This window comes from Marmota monax, unplaced genomic scaffold (genome assembly GCF_021218885.2).
Source record: "Marmota monax isolate L192 unplaced genomic scaffold, Marmota_monax_Labrador192_F-V1.1 WCK01_AAM20220418_F8-fsc00157, whole genome shotgun sequence".
Lineage (NCBI taxonomy): Eukaryota > Metazoa > Chordata > Mammalia > Rodentia > Sciuridae > Marmota > Marmota monax.
In genome coordinates this window covers 3,773,552-3,789,406 of record NW_026694573.1, presented here as the reverse complement: position 1 = coordinate 3,789,406, position 15,855 = coordinate 3,773,552, and the positions used below count along the sequence as shown (strand labels likewise).

The 15,855-nt window shown below is 37.6% G+C and overlaps 1 protein-coding gene across 7 annotated transcripts in view; it reads left to right on the top strand.

The window, feature by feature from the left end:
• Positions 1-15,855, top strand: part of Specc1l (sperm antigen with calponin homology and coiled-coil domains 1 like) — a 151,011-nt gene that overhangs the window by 43,556 nt on the left and 91,600 nt on the right. For 6 of the 7 annotated variants that reach the window (XM_046421275.2, XM_058571794.1, XM_046421276.2 and 3 more), the window contains 2 exons: positions 7,833-7,986; positions 13,350-14,980. In XM_046421275.2, coding sequence (XP_046277231.1) covers positions 7,833-7,986; positions 13,350-14,980 — 1,785 coding nt within the window. Of the gene's footprint in view, positions 1-7,832; positions 7,987-13,349; positions 14,981-15,855 lie in introns of those variants that run through there. The other variant, XM_046421279.2, reaches the window with a different exon arrangement.

The window sequence follows — 15,855 nt, the reverse complement described above, 5'->3', positions numbered from 1 at the left end:
GGCTCGGTTGGCTTTTACCTCTGTAAGTTCCTAAGGGCCGGCCAATTATTTCAGCGGGATCGTTAGTGCTGAGTCACACGAAGCAGGCGAACCGGAGCTTAATTGCCTCCGATTCGGGCTCTGTGTGTGTGTTCTGAGGGGCCCAGCCTGTACACCCCAGATCCACGTCAGCTCAGCATTGCCTAGTGATCCTGAGCAAACAGCATTTAGACAGTTTACGGCTCCCTATGCCCGCGCAGTTGAAGATGTCAGAGACTTGATCTCTCTGCGCCTGCCACCATGTTACATCTCCTCAGTGATATTCATGTTGCCCTTACAGCTTCCTGGTATAAGCAAGTTCTTGGGATTATACAAACTGCTGCTTCTGTTTCCAGTCCAGATTTCTAGAAATGAAACCCTGCCGCCGTCGCCTCTGTCTCTGGGCCGCGCTGACGAGCGTCGCGCTTGTCTGCGACCGTAGCAGAGCCGCCCTGGCCTCCGCAGCTCTTCAGCCCGGTGCCAGGCCCCAGGGGCCCAAGCGGCTGCCGCCGCGGCTCTCCGTCCCCCTCCTCCGGAGCACGGGTCCCCTGGCAGGGGGGTGCAGAACGACCCCAGAGCAGGCTCTGCCCGAAGGTGCAGCGGCGAACAGGCCACAGAGACGCTCGAGGCTGCAGTCCAGCCTTCGGAGGACAGGGCTCGGCACGCAGCCCAGCTCCAACCTCTAGGTGCGGCTGCCGGACAGTGTATACAGAGCCATCAAGACAGCAAGCAGAAAGCAAATGGCGGCTCCCGCGGAGTGGATTTTCGGCACAGAAACCACAGCCCCGCCAGCAATCCCAATCCACAAACTCTCCCTGTATAAAAAATATTCAAAAAAAAAAGAAAAAAAAAAAAGGCGGGGCGCACTGAGCTTTCTTTGCCTCGGGTACTTACAATCCACTGCTGATTACACATTCAGCTTCTCCGCCCGGAGCGAAGCGAAAGAGGAAGCAGATGGGAGCAAAGCGCCCGCGGCTCTGAGCAGCCAAGCGTCTCTTTTTCGATTTCTTTGTTCTTCCTGCTCCTTGGCAAAGTGGTCCACTACAGATTAACAGTGAAAGGAGCTTTAACAGACTGTGCGAAATCTCTATTAAAGCCGCTGCTTTGAGCACCACGCTCAGCACTTCAGCAACCCCTGTACGCAGCGGCCATCTTGCAAAACTGTGGAAACTTAAGTCTTGACCTTGAGAAGTTATGTGTTTTTCGATTGTAGTATTTCATTATTTTTATCAGAAATATTTTTAACAAATGATTTGCAATTTGCATCTGTTATTAAAAAGTAGGCTAAAAATGTTCCTTCATCAATTTCATGGTTTTGGACTGTTGCTGATGGGGAGTGTTTATGTGTAGGAATGCACATGTATTTACAGAATCTTGTAGCAAAACTAAAAGAAATAAGGGAAAAAACCCAGCAAATCTACCAGTAACTTAGTGAAAAATACAAGCTGGAAAGTACAGAGATGTTTTTACTTTTTTGTTGCTTCATAGCTTACATACAAAGTTTACAAAGCATAGGTATTGAGCTTAACAAATCATTGCAAAGTGACAGTAGCTTTAATTTTCATTTACATTATTACAGTGAGATTCAGCACATTTTCATATCTCTTTTTCTTTTCTTTTGTTTTTTAAAGAGATAGGGTTTCACCTTGTTTCCCAGGCTGACCTAAAATTTCCAGGCTTAGGCCATCCTCCTGTTCCTTCTCTAGTAGCTGGCACTCTAGTCATGTACCACCATACCTGGTTCTCCAGTAATATCCTTTATCAAGATTCCCTACATGTTAATCTTTTATCATGATTACATGTTTTCCTCTACATACATATACATACATGTACACACACACACACAATTTATGTTTTTTAAAAACTGAGTGTAAATAGTAGACCTGATGGTTCTTTACTGCTAAATATTTTAGAGTATATTTCTTAAAAAACAAGGACATTGTTTTATGTAGCTATAATTAATTATAAAATCAGGAAATTAACATCGATAAAATGCTAGAATCTAATGTATTAAATTTCATCAATTCTGCTATCATTCATTATTGAAAAAAAGGAAAAAAAATTTTTTTTTTTTGGTCCAGGATCCAGTTCAAAATCATGTATTATATTTAGGAGTTTGAAATGGTTCCTCAGTTCAGGAATTTTTAAAGAGTACAGACTAGCTCTTTGGTAGACTGCCTCTCAGTTGGGTGTGTCACTATTTCCTTTTAATCAAGTTTTTGCCTGAAATACCACAGAAGTGAGGTGTCCTTGATGTAGCATTTCTGAGAGCAGGTAGCTTTGGACTGTTCCATTACTGGGAATATTTGCTTGCATTGGTTAAGATAGATAATATAGTGTAGGTTTCTCACCTGTTGGACTACTATGTTTTGTTTTGAAACTGTGTATTTTCTTTTTCACTATGCTTTTACCCTATTTTTAGCATTTTGGGATAATTCTTTACAGAATCAATTATTACTATGATTTTTGCCAAATCATAATTTTCTGACTCCATTATTCCTTAAACATTAAGTAGTTGGCTTTCCATTCTAAGGAGGAGTTTACCCCCCAACCACCCTGTACTTTTGTGTTAATTTGTATTAGTGAGAATTCATGGTGGACTCAGTTATAAATTGTTTTTAACATAATTATTTTGAGGCTCACATTGTCCCTGACTTATCCAGTGGGAGTGGCTTCATGTTGGTTCAAGCATCCTTTTGACATGTTCCTATTATTCTTTGAATCCTTTCTCAGTTTCTGGCACAGAAAGTTTTGCACTTTTCCAGCCCCAGGCTTAGAATCAACCATTTCTTAAAAGAGGCCTTGTTCCTTTTAGTGGGAGATAGAACATAAAAACCAAGATCTGAAAGTTAGATGTGCTCATTGCTTTTGGGAAACGAACACACACACACACACACTAATTTTTGTGTTTCTCTTTTAAAATGTGTTAGTTCATACTGATACTTCCACTTCCAAGGACTTGAGTCATAATAACCTTTTCTGTTATCTACAATATACATACTTAAATTCTTAATCCTAGAATGTATAGAAAATAATTTTGGAACTGCTGTTCCATACTGTGAAAAAACCGATTCTATCAACAAAAGTTCAGTATTCATTTATCCATGCCTGATGCTGTGGCACATACCTATAATCCCAGGGACTTGAGAGGCTGAGGTAGGAGTATTACAAATTCAAGACTAGCCTCAGCAATTTAGTAAGACTGTGTCTCAAAATAAAAGAATAAAAAGGGCTGGGGATGTAGCTCAGTGGTTTTAAAAAATTCATTTACACTTTTTAGGTTTTGGCTTGAGAGTTTGAAGATTCATGATCAGAATGCTGTGTTCATGGGCTGGGGTTGTGGATCAGTGGTAGAGCACTTGCCTCACATATGTGAGGCACTGGGTTCGATCCTCAACACCACATAAAAATAAATAGAATAAAGATATTGTGCTCATGTATAACTAAAAAAAATATATTTTAAAAACAATGCTGTGTTCAGAAGATTCTTGGGTTCTGTAATTAATTTGAAATATAGTTAGTGCTACTTGTTTCTCCCATATTCTGTTTTAGCCCTCTGCCAATGTTACTTTAATTGATTTATTTTGAGTAAATGAAGCACTAACATAGTTTCAGAACTACATGGGAAGACATATTCAGACAAGTGCCTCTTTCTTCCTCTATTCCTTCTCTTTTTTTGGTACTGGGGACTGAACTCTGGGGCACTCGGCCACTGAGCCACATCCCCAGTCCAATTTTGTATTTTATTTAGATACAGGGTCTCACTGAGTTGCTTAGCGCCTTGCAATTGCTGAGGCTGGCTTTAAACTGGCAATTCTCCTGAGCCTCTGGGATTGTAGGGGTGTGCCACTCTCCATTTTATCTTGCTCTGTTCCTGCTCCCTGGAGGTAAACAGTTTGGTTTCCATTTATCCTTCCAGTGTTATTTTTTACATAAATACACAGATACATACTTATTTAGTTTTTTTGAAATTCGCTTATTTTCACTTAATTTATTCTAGAAAAGTCTCTATACCAACTTCAGCAATCTTGCTTTTTTTTGGGGTACCAGGGATTGTACTCAGGGGTACTCTACCACTGAGCCACATCCCCAGTCCTATTTTGTATTTTATTTAGAGATAGGATCTCTGTAGTGATTCTGACTGTGGAAATGTACAGGGAAGCAGTCCCCTGGTGAGCAAATTCCTGGGGAGGCGGGCAACAGGGGCTCTGTTTCCCACCCTTAGAATGCCCTGCAGTCTCTCCTAGGATCTGGTAAAATAACTAAATATATGTACAATATCTAACTGGTATGGCAATGCCCTGCTTGAGAAGCCTCTGTGCTAGAGCCTCATTCAACCTCTATTGCAGGCACATAGCTCCTAGGAGTAAAGGAACTTGCTTGCTAGATAACTTCAGTGTTTCACCAAGCTCTGGTGCTTCTGGATCTGCCCATCTAACAGTTAACTTTAGACAGTGGACTTTCTTGAGAGCTGCACAAACTCCTGACATTACATATTGTAACTGTGGAATGTAATTGAAACAATAATGTAGTTATGGTATTAATGACCTAATGTAACCTATTGGTATAAATAAATATGGCCCCTTGGACAAGGAGCTACTTCTTTTCTGGCCTCTGCATCTTGTCTCTGTTTCTCTTTTTTTCTGTTTCTCTTTTTATTTTCCTTTCAGGTCTTCCTGAGTTGCTTAGTGCCTTGCTTTTGCTGAGGCTGGCTTTGAACTCTCAATTCTCCTGTCTTAGCCTCCTGAGCTGCTGGGATTACAGGCATGTGCCACTGCACCCAGCTAATTCTATTCTTTTTCTCTAGCTGTTTAGTACTTCATTTTGGTCATTAAAGTATACTACATGCACTTTACTGTATATAGGCTCGTAAGGTATACCAGTCTTTTGCAACCAGAAACAACACTATAATGAATAACCTTGTGCATATATATATTTTGTATTATTGAGGTATAACTTCAGGTTAAAACTCTGTATGTGCAATTACTAGGCAAAATGTGTATGCATATGTAGTTTTTACATCAAGGTGGTTCCCACCTGCAGTTTAAAAGTGTACCTTTTTTTCTACTTTATTCCCAAAAGAGTGTGTTTTTATACTTTTCATTTTGCCAGTCTGATAGATGACAAATGATACCTTAATCCCCAGTTTTTGTTTTATTTAAATTTTTTTTATTTTTTATTTTATGGTTTCTTTTTTGACATGCTAAGAGTTTTAAAACTTTTTTAAATTAAAAATTTGTTTTAAGATTTTTAATTTTTATGTGTTCATATTGATCAGTTGTTTGTAATTTAGGATTTTGAGTCATGTAGAAGATCATGGATTTTATTTTTGATATGGTGTGAAATAGACCTTTTTAAAAAATATGCACTGGGTCTAGCACCATTTACTTGAAAACCCATGTTTTCTGTGCTGCTTCTTTGGCTGTAATGTTTCATTCTTTTTTTTTTTTTTTTTTGTACTTGGGATTAAATTCAGGGACACTCTACCACTGAAGTATATCCCTATTCCTTTTTAATTTTTAAGACAGGCTCTCACTGAGTTGCTGAGGCTGGCATAGAACTTGCAATCCACAGATCCATTGCAGCCACACCCCTGGCTGTAAATTAGTTTCTATTATTATTATTATTTTTTTTTTTTGTAAATTAGTTTCTTAATGGACTCTTTTTGTATGTGTATGTATGTGTGTGGTACTAGAATTGAACTCACACATGTTAGGCAAGTACTACGTCCCCTCCCTTGGCTCTTTACCTTGTTTCACTGGTTTACTTTTGCCAGTACTATGAGATCTGAATTACTATTAGAGTTTGTGATTTGGTGCCCCACGGTATGTTTAACCTTACCATTGCCCAAAGCCAAATTGTAACCAGAGAAGTGTGACAATTAAGCCATTTTTCCACATGATTATGTAGAGTGTTTTCAGATTAATTATTATAAAAGGAAAATTTAACTTAAGGAAGAAGAAAAATTAGTTGAAAGGTAAATTTAATTAACAACAACAGAAAATGATTTATGTTGAATTCATATACTGGCTAATGGATGAAGGTGTATTGACAAGAAAGGGGACTCCATTTGAATTTTTTGGCATATTAGTTGATGGCCAGTTTTCTTTAGCAGAAACAAGTCTTGTAGAATAAACAATGCAATGTCTTCTTTCCTTTTTATTCTAGATGTTCTAGATTTTTCATAATGTGACAACCCTAAATTCCCACAATTTAATTCTGTTTAATTTTTTGAAAACATTGATGCCTTTTCTGCCTTATTTTATTTTATTTTTTTTGTAAATTAGTTTCTTAATGGACTGAGCTGCTGGGATTTCAGGCATGTACCACTGCACCCAGCCTGGAATCAACCCAGGCCCTTGAGCATTCTAGGAAAGTGCTATACCACTGAGTTACTCTACCAACCCCTCTGACTCTTTTTAAATAAGATATTTTGACCAAATTAATGATACTGTATTATAATTTCCATAAGTGAGTGCTGAAAACCAAAATTTCCATATGGAATCACTGACATTTAGAACTGAAAGAGTCTTTAGAAATTAGTTACTTGTGAACCACTTTAATTTGTAGAAATGAACTTATCATTATCTAACTAAGAGAGCATGGCTGTGTATAGATTAAGACAGTATAAATTACTTGGCCAACTTGTACCTTCACCTTAAAGAGGAAAAGTTTTCCAGTACTTTATTTAAATGTAGTTTTATTAAATGTAGTTTTTCTAGCCAGGTGCAATGGCGCGTGCCTATAATCCCAGATCCTTGGGAGGCTGAGGCAGAAGGATCATGAATGTAGGCCCACCTGTGCAACATAGTGAGACCCTGTCTTGATAAAGGAAAAAAAGTAGGTTTTCTTTATTCTACAGCTTTTTAACTCCTATGTTTTCTCTCATTTATAGGAGAAATAAAAACAAATTTCTTCACTATTTTTTTAAAATAAAAATTTTAAATCCTGTTCCATTATTCATAGTGTTATTTTTAGTCATCTTTATAAAAGATGAAGAAATGTCACAAATGGTCTTTCTCAAGGGGTGTAATCATTGAGACGGGCTAACCCTTGCTTTAACAATGAAGTTTCTAATTTTAATTAATATATTACCCAGGCTTAAACAGAGGATGTCCTTTCAGTGTTTTTTTTTTTAAATATTTTTTTCATTGTAGATGGATACATTATTTTATTTATTTTTATGCGGTGCTGAGGCTCGAACCCAATGCTTCACGAATGCGAGGCAAGTGCTCTACCACTGAGCCACAACTCAGCCCCTTCAATGTTTTTCTTTTAATTTTGATATAAGTTTGACTCTTAGAGAACTACATAAGAAAGATAAATTTAGGAATAATTTCTTTTAGATATTATTTTCAGTGAGTCACTTTAGAATGGTGAAGATTATTTGCCTCTCAATGATCCCTAGAAATTTCAAGGTGGCACTTTCTGTGGCAGTATAGAACTGTCTTGAGATGCCCATGTGGTTTCACTGAGAAGATTCCTCTTTATGAGTCATGTCCGAGATGACAGTAACAAGGATGATGTCTTTACTTCTTCCCAGCCCTCACTGAATCTGGTATATATGGGTGCACAGCAGGCATCCATAAAATCTTTGATTACATGTTATGATTTTAGTGTCTTAAAATAAAACTGTATGATTGTTTAGAAACCATAAAAAGATTTTGTTTCTATAGCACAGTATGGGCTACTGCTTACAAAATGAATGAACGTCTTTATATAGCTCTTAAAATCAGTATAAAAGTAAAGAACTTTGTTTAATCTTGAAATATTTAATCTTGCTTCATCTAGTTTTTATTTTCTGTTGCTTCTAGACCAAGAGTAGTGATGATCTTTTAGCTGGAATGGCTGGAGGGGTAACAGTGACTAATGGTGTTAAAGGAAAGAAAAGTACCTGCCCATCTGCAGCACCTTCAGCATCTGCCCCTGCCATGACCACCGTGGAGAACAAGTCCAAGATTAGCACAGGTATGGCATTCAGTCTGGATTTTTTTCCCATTTTTTTTTTAATTGGTATATTATAGTTGTACATAATGGTGGCATTTGTTGTTACATATTCATACATACATCCAGCATAACAATATAATTTGGCTAGTATCATTCCCCAGTATTTCCCCTTTCCCTCCAGTTTGAGATATTGATTGCCTTTTGTTTGAGTAGGCATAGTGTGCATTATTGTTTGGGGCATTCCATCTAATTACGAAACAATTAAAAAGAAAAGAGAAAAATTTCAAACATATGCAAAAGTAGACATGTTGTACTCATTATCTTTATCAATTCATAACCATTCTTAGGTCCTTAATAACCATCCTTCCCACTTATTTTATTTATTTATTTTTAGTGATGGGGATTGAACTCAGCGCCTTGCTTATGCTAAGCAAGCACTACATTCCTAATCCTTAATAATAAAATTTGAAGTTATTTCCAGACATGATATAATTTCATCCATAAATATTTAATTATTTTTGAAAGATAAAGATTTCTTTTAAAAACATAATCACAATACCATTATCATTTCTTAAAATAATTATTAATTATTCTTTAAATCAAAAATTAGTAAATGCTAGATTTTCACCTCTAAGTTTCTTTTAAAACTGTTTTTATTCGTGACAGGATTCACTTAAGGGCCATATACAGTAATTGGCTGATGTGTGTCTTAAGTCTGCTTTTTTAAATCTATAGGTTAACCCCTCCTTTTTTTGCAGTTTAATTTTTATAGAAACTGACCTTTGACCTGCAGTATTTCCTAATATCAAATTTTTGATATCAGAACATTCTCATGATGTCCTTGAGTATTACCCTTTGTCCTCTCTATTCACTGTAAATGGCATTAGACCTAGAGCCCTGATAGGACAGATTCAGATTCCTTTTTAAAAAATAAATAAACAAAAGCAAGACACCTGGGGCTGGGGTTGTGACACAGTGGTAGAGCTCTTGCCTGGCACATGTGAGGCACTGGGTTTGATCCTCAGCACCACATAAAAATAAATAAATAAATAAATAAAAGGTATTATATCCATCTATCACTAAAAAAATATTTAAAAAAAAGACTCTTTTATGTGTTGTGGTGTGATAGACTTATTGTCCATCATTCTGTGATGTAAGCCTTTATTGATTGGTACCTAGATTGATCATTCAAATTAAATGGCAGCTGTTTTTAGATTTGCTAGAATTGATAAATTTACTCATTCTACAGTTTAAGGAGGAATGCTATTATATTTTGCTTTTTATACTCAGAAAACAAAAAACTTCAAGGCTTCCATAAGATCATATGATTGTAGTAAAGTTTATAAAAGTAAGTTGGCAAAAATTACTCCAGAACCTCTTCTGTCATCATGACATCACTTAGGCTATTATCCACTGTTGTGTGTGTTAGACTTTCCTAGCCCAGGTTTACTGTTTCCCCTCATTCATTCGATTTGACCTTCTGCAGGTTGTTTCTTTCATCACAGATGACACCCCACCGTTCATTTTAATAGTGCTGTGGTATGATTAACAAGATGGAATATTTCAGTCCTTACTTTTTATAGGCATTAGTTCATTTTATCCTTAACTGCAGCCCTATGAAGGAAAGACTGTTATTATCTTCATTTTTAGAGACAAGAAAGCTATACTTAAGCCAAGTTTAAGTATCTTGCCAAAGGCCATGCATTAATTTACTCAATGAATGTTTACTGGGGACCCATTTTGTACTAGGCCTTTGATGCAGACTTGGTGGTGGAGCAACACTGAACTTTTGGTCTTTTACCCTGGGGTCATCACTACATTTAGTACTCTAGCTTTTATGGTAAAAAAGAAACAGTAAATTAAATACTCTATTGATTATTTGTGTCTTTTCCCATTTCTAACCTTTAGAGTTGTATTGGGAGAGATTCCATAGGTTTTGCATATGTGATTCCTTTCTGACCATTATCACCTGACCTCAGGATTCAGTTATCGCCTCCCTGGAACAGTGACCCTAATATGGGTTTGTACATCTGTGTTAGTCTGCTAGGGCCACCATAACAAAGTACCATAGACTGATTTGCTTACACAACAGAAATTTATTTTCCTTGGTATTGGGGATTGAACCCAGGGAAATAAATAAATAAATAAATAAATAAAGATATTGTGACCACATCCCCAGCCCTTTTATTATATTTTATTAGAGACAGGTCCTCTCTGAGTTGCTTAGGGCCTAACTAAGTTGCTGAGACTGGTCTTGAACTTGCAGTCTTCCTGCCTCAGCCAAGCTGCTGGTATTACAGGTGTGTATCACTGTGCCCAGACCAGAAATTTATTTTCTTACAATTCTGAAATCTGAAGATCAAGGTGTTGGCAGGTTTGGTTTTTCCTGGGGTCTCTCTGCTTAGCTTGCAGATGACTGATTTTTCACTATGTTCCCATGTGGCCGGTCCTTTGCCTGTGTCCAAATACCTTCTACAAGGACATCAGACATGCTGGTTTAGGGCCCACTGTAACAGTCTTATCCTAACTTTATTACTTCTTTAACTAACTCACTTACCCTGTCTGCAAATGCAGTTGCATTCTGAGGTTCTAGACGTTAGGGCTTCAATATATAAATTTGCAGTGATGGTGGTAGGGGGTGGCACAGTGTACCCTTAGCAGTACTCTTAATTCTTTATCTGCTCTGCCTTTACCTATTCCCAGAGACTTCCCTAAGGCTGTTTGATTTCAGTGCGCCAGTTCTAGTTCAGACTGTTCTGCTGTAACGCTCATTACTGTAATCCCAGGAGGGGAATTTCTCTTGTTCTTGTTCTGCATTTTCTTCTCTCCTCTTTATTTCTCTTTTCATTTGGGGGACATTATCAATCCTTGTTTTCATTCTGGGCTCCTTTTCTTTCATTTTTCAGCCATTCACATCTTTGTTTTTTGGCGAGGTTTTTGGTTTAGATAAGAAGGACAATGGTACCATTTATAGAAAATGGAACAAAACTTGGGGCTGGGGTTGTGGCTCAGCGGTAGAGTGGTCACCTAGCACGTGTGAGGCCCTGGGTTCCATCCTCAGCACCACATAAAAATAAATAAATAAATAAAGATATTGTGACCAACTAAAAAATAAATATTAAAAAAAAAGAAAAAATGGAACAAGAATTAATGTTGTTGGAGAAAAGTTATGCCATCCTTTTCCTCTTTGGGTCTCCATTTGTACTTGTTTCTCCTAATCCTGTCATCTGCCTTCAAAATCTGTCACAGATTTATTGTCCTGTCTCATTCTTACTGCTACCCCCCAGTATAGGCCCCCTTTACTTTTACTACTTTATCTTCCCACATCTGTCTTCTACTGCTCTTTCTTCCTTGTTTGTTGTAGATAGTATCTTCTTAATGAGTTTCCATAAAAAAACTTTTTCCCTTATGTTTATTCCCTGCTCAAGAATCTGTTGACTTGTGGTGACTCACTGATTCTGCCTGGTTCAGGGCTGTGTAGATAGTATATGTGTTCCGTGTAGGTTCTGTTAACTGTGTCAACTTACCTTTTGGTGTGCATGCTTGCTTATACTTTCTTATCTTTGTCTGTTTCATAGCCAGCTTGAATTCCTTCTCCTCCTCTGTATCTGGTCAAGGCAAAATTAGTGGCCATCTGCATATATCACAGAGATCACTCATCCCTGTTATCTCTATAATCTTGGTGACCAACATATGAAAGTTCTTTAGAAATACATAGATTAGATCTAGGTTTTATTTTTAAGAGTCAAGAATATCCTATTACTTAGGTGTTTATAGATATTTAAACATTTTTTTTAAATTAAATGATCATGTGGATTGCTTTCAGAGGTTTAAAATTTTAGTAGTTAAGAAAGAGTTTGGCCAGACAGGTGGTGTACACCTGTAATCCCAGTGGCTCAGGAGGCTGAGGCAGGAGAATCAGGAGTTCAAAGCCAGCCTCAGCAAAAGCAAGGTGCTAAGCAACTCTGTGAGACCCTATCTCTAAATAGAATACAAAATAGGGGGGCTGGAGTTGTAGCTCAGTGATAGAGCACTTGCCTAGCATGTGTGAGGCAGTGAGTTCGAGTCTCAGCACCATATATAAATAAATAAAATAAAGTCCATCAACAACTAAAAAAATATTTTTTTTAAAAAAGTACAAAATAGGGCTGGGGATGTGGCTCACTGAGTTTAATCCCTGGTCCCCCACACCCCCACAAAAAAAGAAAGAGTGATTGTTTGTGTATTTATTTTTTTTGATATTAGATATTGAACCTAGTGATGCTCTACCACTGAGCTACATCCCCACCCCTTTTAAAAATTATTATTATTTTTTTATTTTGAGACAGTCTCATTAGGTTGCTGAGGGTAGCCTTGAACTTGGGATCCTCCTGGTTTAGTCTCCCAAGCTGCTGGGATTACAGGCTTGTACCACCAGGCCTAGTAAAAAGAGTGTGATTTGTAGCAGGTTTGATTAATGCATCAAAATCATTTAACATTAACACATCATTATTTTACTATGAGAAGTAATATAGCCAACTGTGAAGTTGAAGATTCTGCAGCCAAACTGCCTGGCTTTGAATCTTGGTTCAATTATCACCTGTGGGGTAAATTCTTTAAAATCTCTGAGTCTGACGTTTTTATTAAAATGTAAAATGGGGTGATAATAGCATCAACCTCAGAGTAATGAGGCTTATTTAAATTTATGTTTGTGAGGTGGTAGGTTGTTTTTTTTATTTTTTCCTTTTGTATGTTTATTGTGCTGGGGATTGGACCCAGGACCTTGTGTATGTTAAGTAAACACTCTACCTCTGAACTGTATCCCCAGCACACTCTGAATTGTTATTGTGTATGATATGTGCTAGCTATTGTCATGATTTTTGTTACTATTTATGTGGCATTCAATAATGTGAAACCTTTTGTATTTACTTTAGTCATCATTTTTGTAGTTATTGCCTAGGTTTTTTGTTTATCCTAAAGCCGTCTTTCCCTTCTTGCTCTCCTGTTTCTGCAGTTAGTTTGCTACTTGACTGACTAATCATAGACTATCTTCATCTAACTTGCCCTAAAATACTTGCCCCTGGCCCACTGTTTAAATCTCTGCCTTGGGATTTGAGTTAATGTGTGCATCTTTATTAGGTAGCAGCTTTATTGAGATATAATTTACATTCCATAAAATTTATCCTTTTAAAGTATAAAATTATAAAACTTCTTTGTCATTGCTCACAGAAAGATGAACAAATTTCTGATTTTGAGGAAACTGGATCTTAATCGTATAAGTCAAGATTAATGTATGTTCAAATTAAGTGTAGATCCCTTGCTCCCATCTTATTAGATGTGGGGCAGGAATTATATGCTTTTTTTGTTAATATTTTTGCCTTAAATTCTTTGTTTTAAACATGCAGGCACAACTTCATCCAAGCGGAGCACTTCTGCAGGTAGTAAAGAATCTAGTTCTACTAGAGAAAGATTACGTGAACGTACTCGGCTAAACCAGAGCAAAAAACTACCTTCTGCAGGTCAGGGAGCTAATGATGTAGCTTTGGCTAAACGTTCCCGCAGTCGCATTACTACTGAATGTGATGTTCGAATGAGCAAGTCTAAATCGGACAATCAGATCAGTGACAAAGCTGCTTTGGAAGCCAAAGTGAAAGATCTCCTCACACTGGCAAAGACCAAAGATGTGGAAATTTTACATTTAAGAAATGAACTTCGAGACATGCGTGCTCAGCTGGGCATTAATGAAGATCATTTTGAGGGCGATGAAAAATCTGAGGAGAAGGAAACAATTATTGCTCACCAGCCTACTGATGTGGAGTCTACTTTATTGCAGTTGCAGGAACAGAATACTGCCATCCGTGAAGAACTCAACCAGCTGAAAAATGAAAACAGAATGTTAAAGGACAGGTTGAATGCATTGGGCTTTTCCTTAGAGCAGAGGTTAGACAATTCCGAAAAATTATTTGGCTATCAGTCCCTGAGCCCAGAAATTGCCACTGGTAACCAGAGTGATGGAGGAGGAACTCTGACTTCTTCAGTGGAAGGCTCTGCCCCTGGGTCAGTGGAGGATCTCTTGAGTCAGGATGAAAATACGCTCATGGACCATCAGCATAGTAACTCTATGGACAACCTAGACAGTGAATGCAGTGAGGTTTACCAACCCCTCACTTCAAGCGATGATGCTCTGGATGCACCATCATCTTCAGAGTCAGAGGGCATCCCCAGCATAGAGCGCTCTCGGAAAGGGAGCAGTGGGAATGCAAGTGAGGTGTCTGTTGCTTGCTTGACAGAACGAATACACCAGATGGAAGAGAACCAGCACAGTACGAGCGAGGAACTTCAAGCAACTCTGCAAGAACTAGCTGATTTACAGCAGATTACCCAAGAACTGAATAGTGAAAATGAAAGGCTTGGGGAGGAAAAAGTCATTCTTATGGAATCCTTATGTCAACAAAGTGATAAGTTAGAACACTTTAGTCGACAGATTGAATATTTTCGTTCCCTTCTAGATGAGCATCACATTTCTTATGTTATAGATGAAGATGTAAAAAGTGGACGTTATATGGAGTTAGAACAACGTTATATGGATTTAGCTGAGAATGCCCGTTTTGAACGAGAGCAGCTGCTAGGTGTTCAGCAGCATTTAAGTAATACTTTGAAAATGGCAGAACAGGACAACAAGGAAGCTCAGGAAATGATAGGTGCACTCAAAGAACGCAGTCACCACATGGAGCGAATTATTGAATCTGAGCAGAAGGGCAAGGCAGCCTTGGCAGCCACATTAGAGGAGTACAAAGCCACAGTGGCTAGTGACCAGATAGAGATGAATCGCCTGAAAGCCCAGCTAGAGAATGAAAAGCAGAAAGTGGCTGAGCTGTATTCTATCCATAACTCTGGAGATAAATCTGATATTCAGGATCTCCTGGAGAGTGTTAGACTGGACAAAGAAAAAGCAGAGACTTTGGCTAGTAGCCTACAGGAAGATCTGGCTCATACCCGAAATGATGCTAATAGATTGCAGGACACTATTGCTAAGGTATTGTTTAATGTTCGACATTATACAGCTTACACAGCATACTTATTGAGAGCCAGGAGAATTTATTTAATGTGTCATTAGTTTTTCTTTAAGGTATTTTTTTTAAAGCTTGAGAATGGTTTTTTTAGAATAGCATGAAAAGTTTTTTTTTTTTTTAATAGTGTCATTTCCACTTGCATTTCACTACTGTTTTCTTTCCTGTGAGAGGATGGGGCTAGAGTTAATAACACCAGAATTAGTGCTTAGTTGTAGGTATGCCTATGAGGCCTGTCATGGAATTCTACTTCTTCATCATATACTTTGGCATAAGATAGATAGAACACAGTATTTTAGTCTATAGGATCAGCAGTGCCTGCCATTTCTTATCCTGTTGTAATTATAGTTTTTCAAATAGTTTTGTTGTGAATTTAAAGTATTTGTAGATTATAGGGGCTTCTGTTTCTTGGAGGCTAGGATATACTGCTGGTAGAGACCTTAGAGATTATCCACCCAACCTCCCTATTTTACAGTCATGCAGTATAATAATGAGGGCTCAGTCAGAACTGCTACCCTGAGTCACTAATATTTTGGCCAAGGCTCTATCCGATGTGGTTGCTGCATGGGATTATCTAGTTATCCTATCTCACATTTTATTTATTTAATTTTTTGTTTAAGTGAAATGATTTACAAAAAACTTTATTAGTTGTTGATGGACCTTTATTTTACTTATTTATTTACATGAAGTGCTGAGAATTGAACCCAGTGTCTCACATAATGCTAGGCAAGTGCTCTACCATTGAGCCACAACCCCAGCCCAAGTGAAATGATTTTTAAAGGGAAAAATATTAGTAAATCTTTGGCTAAAACTTTAATAACTTTAATTTTTAAAATGATCA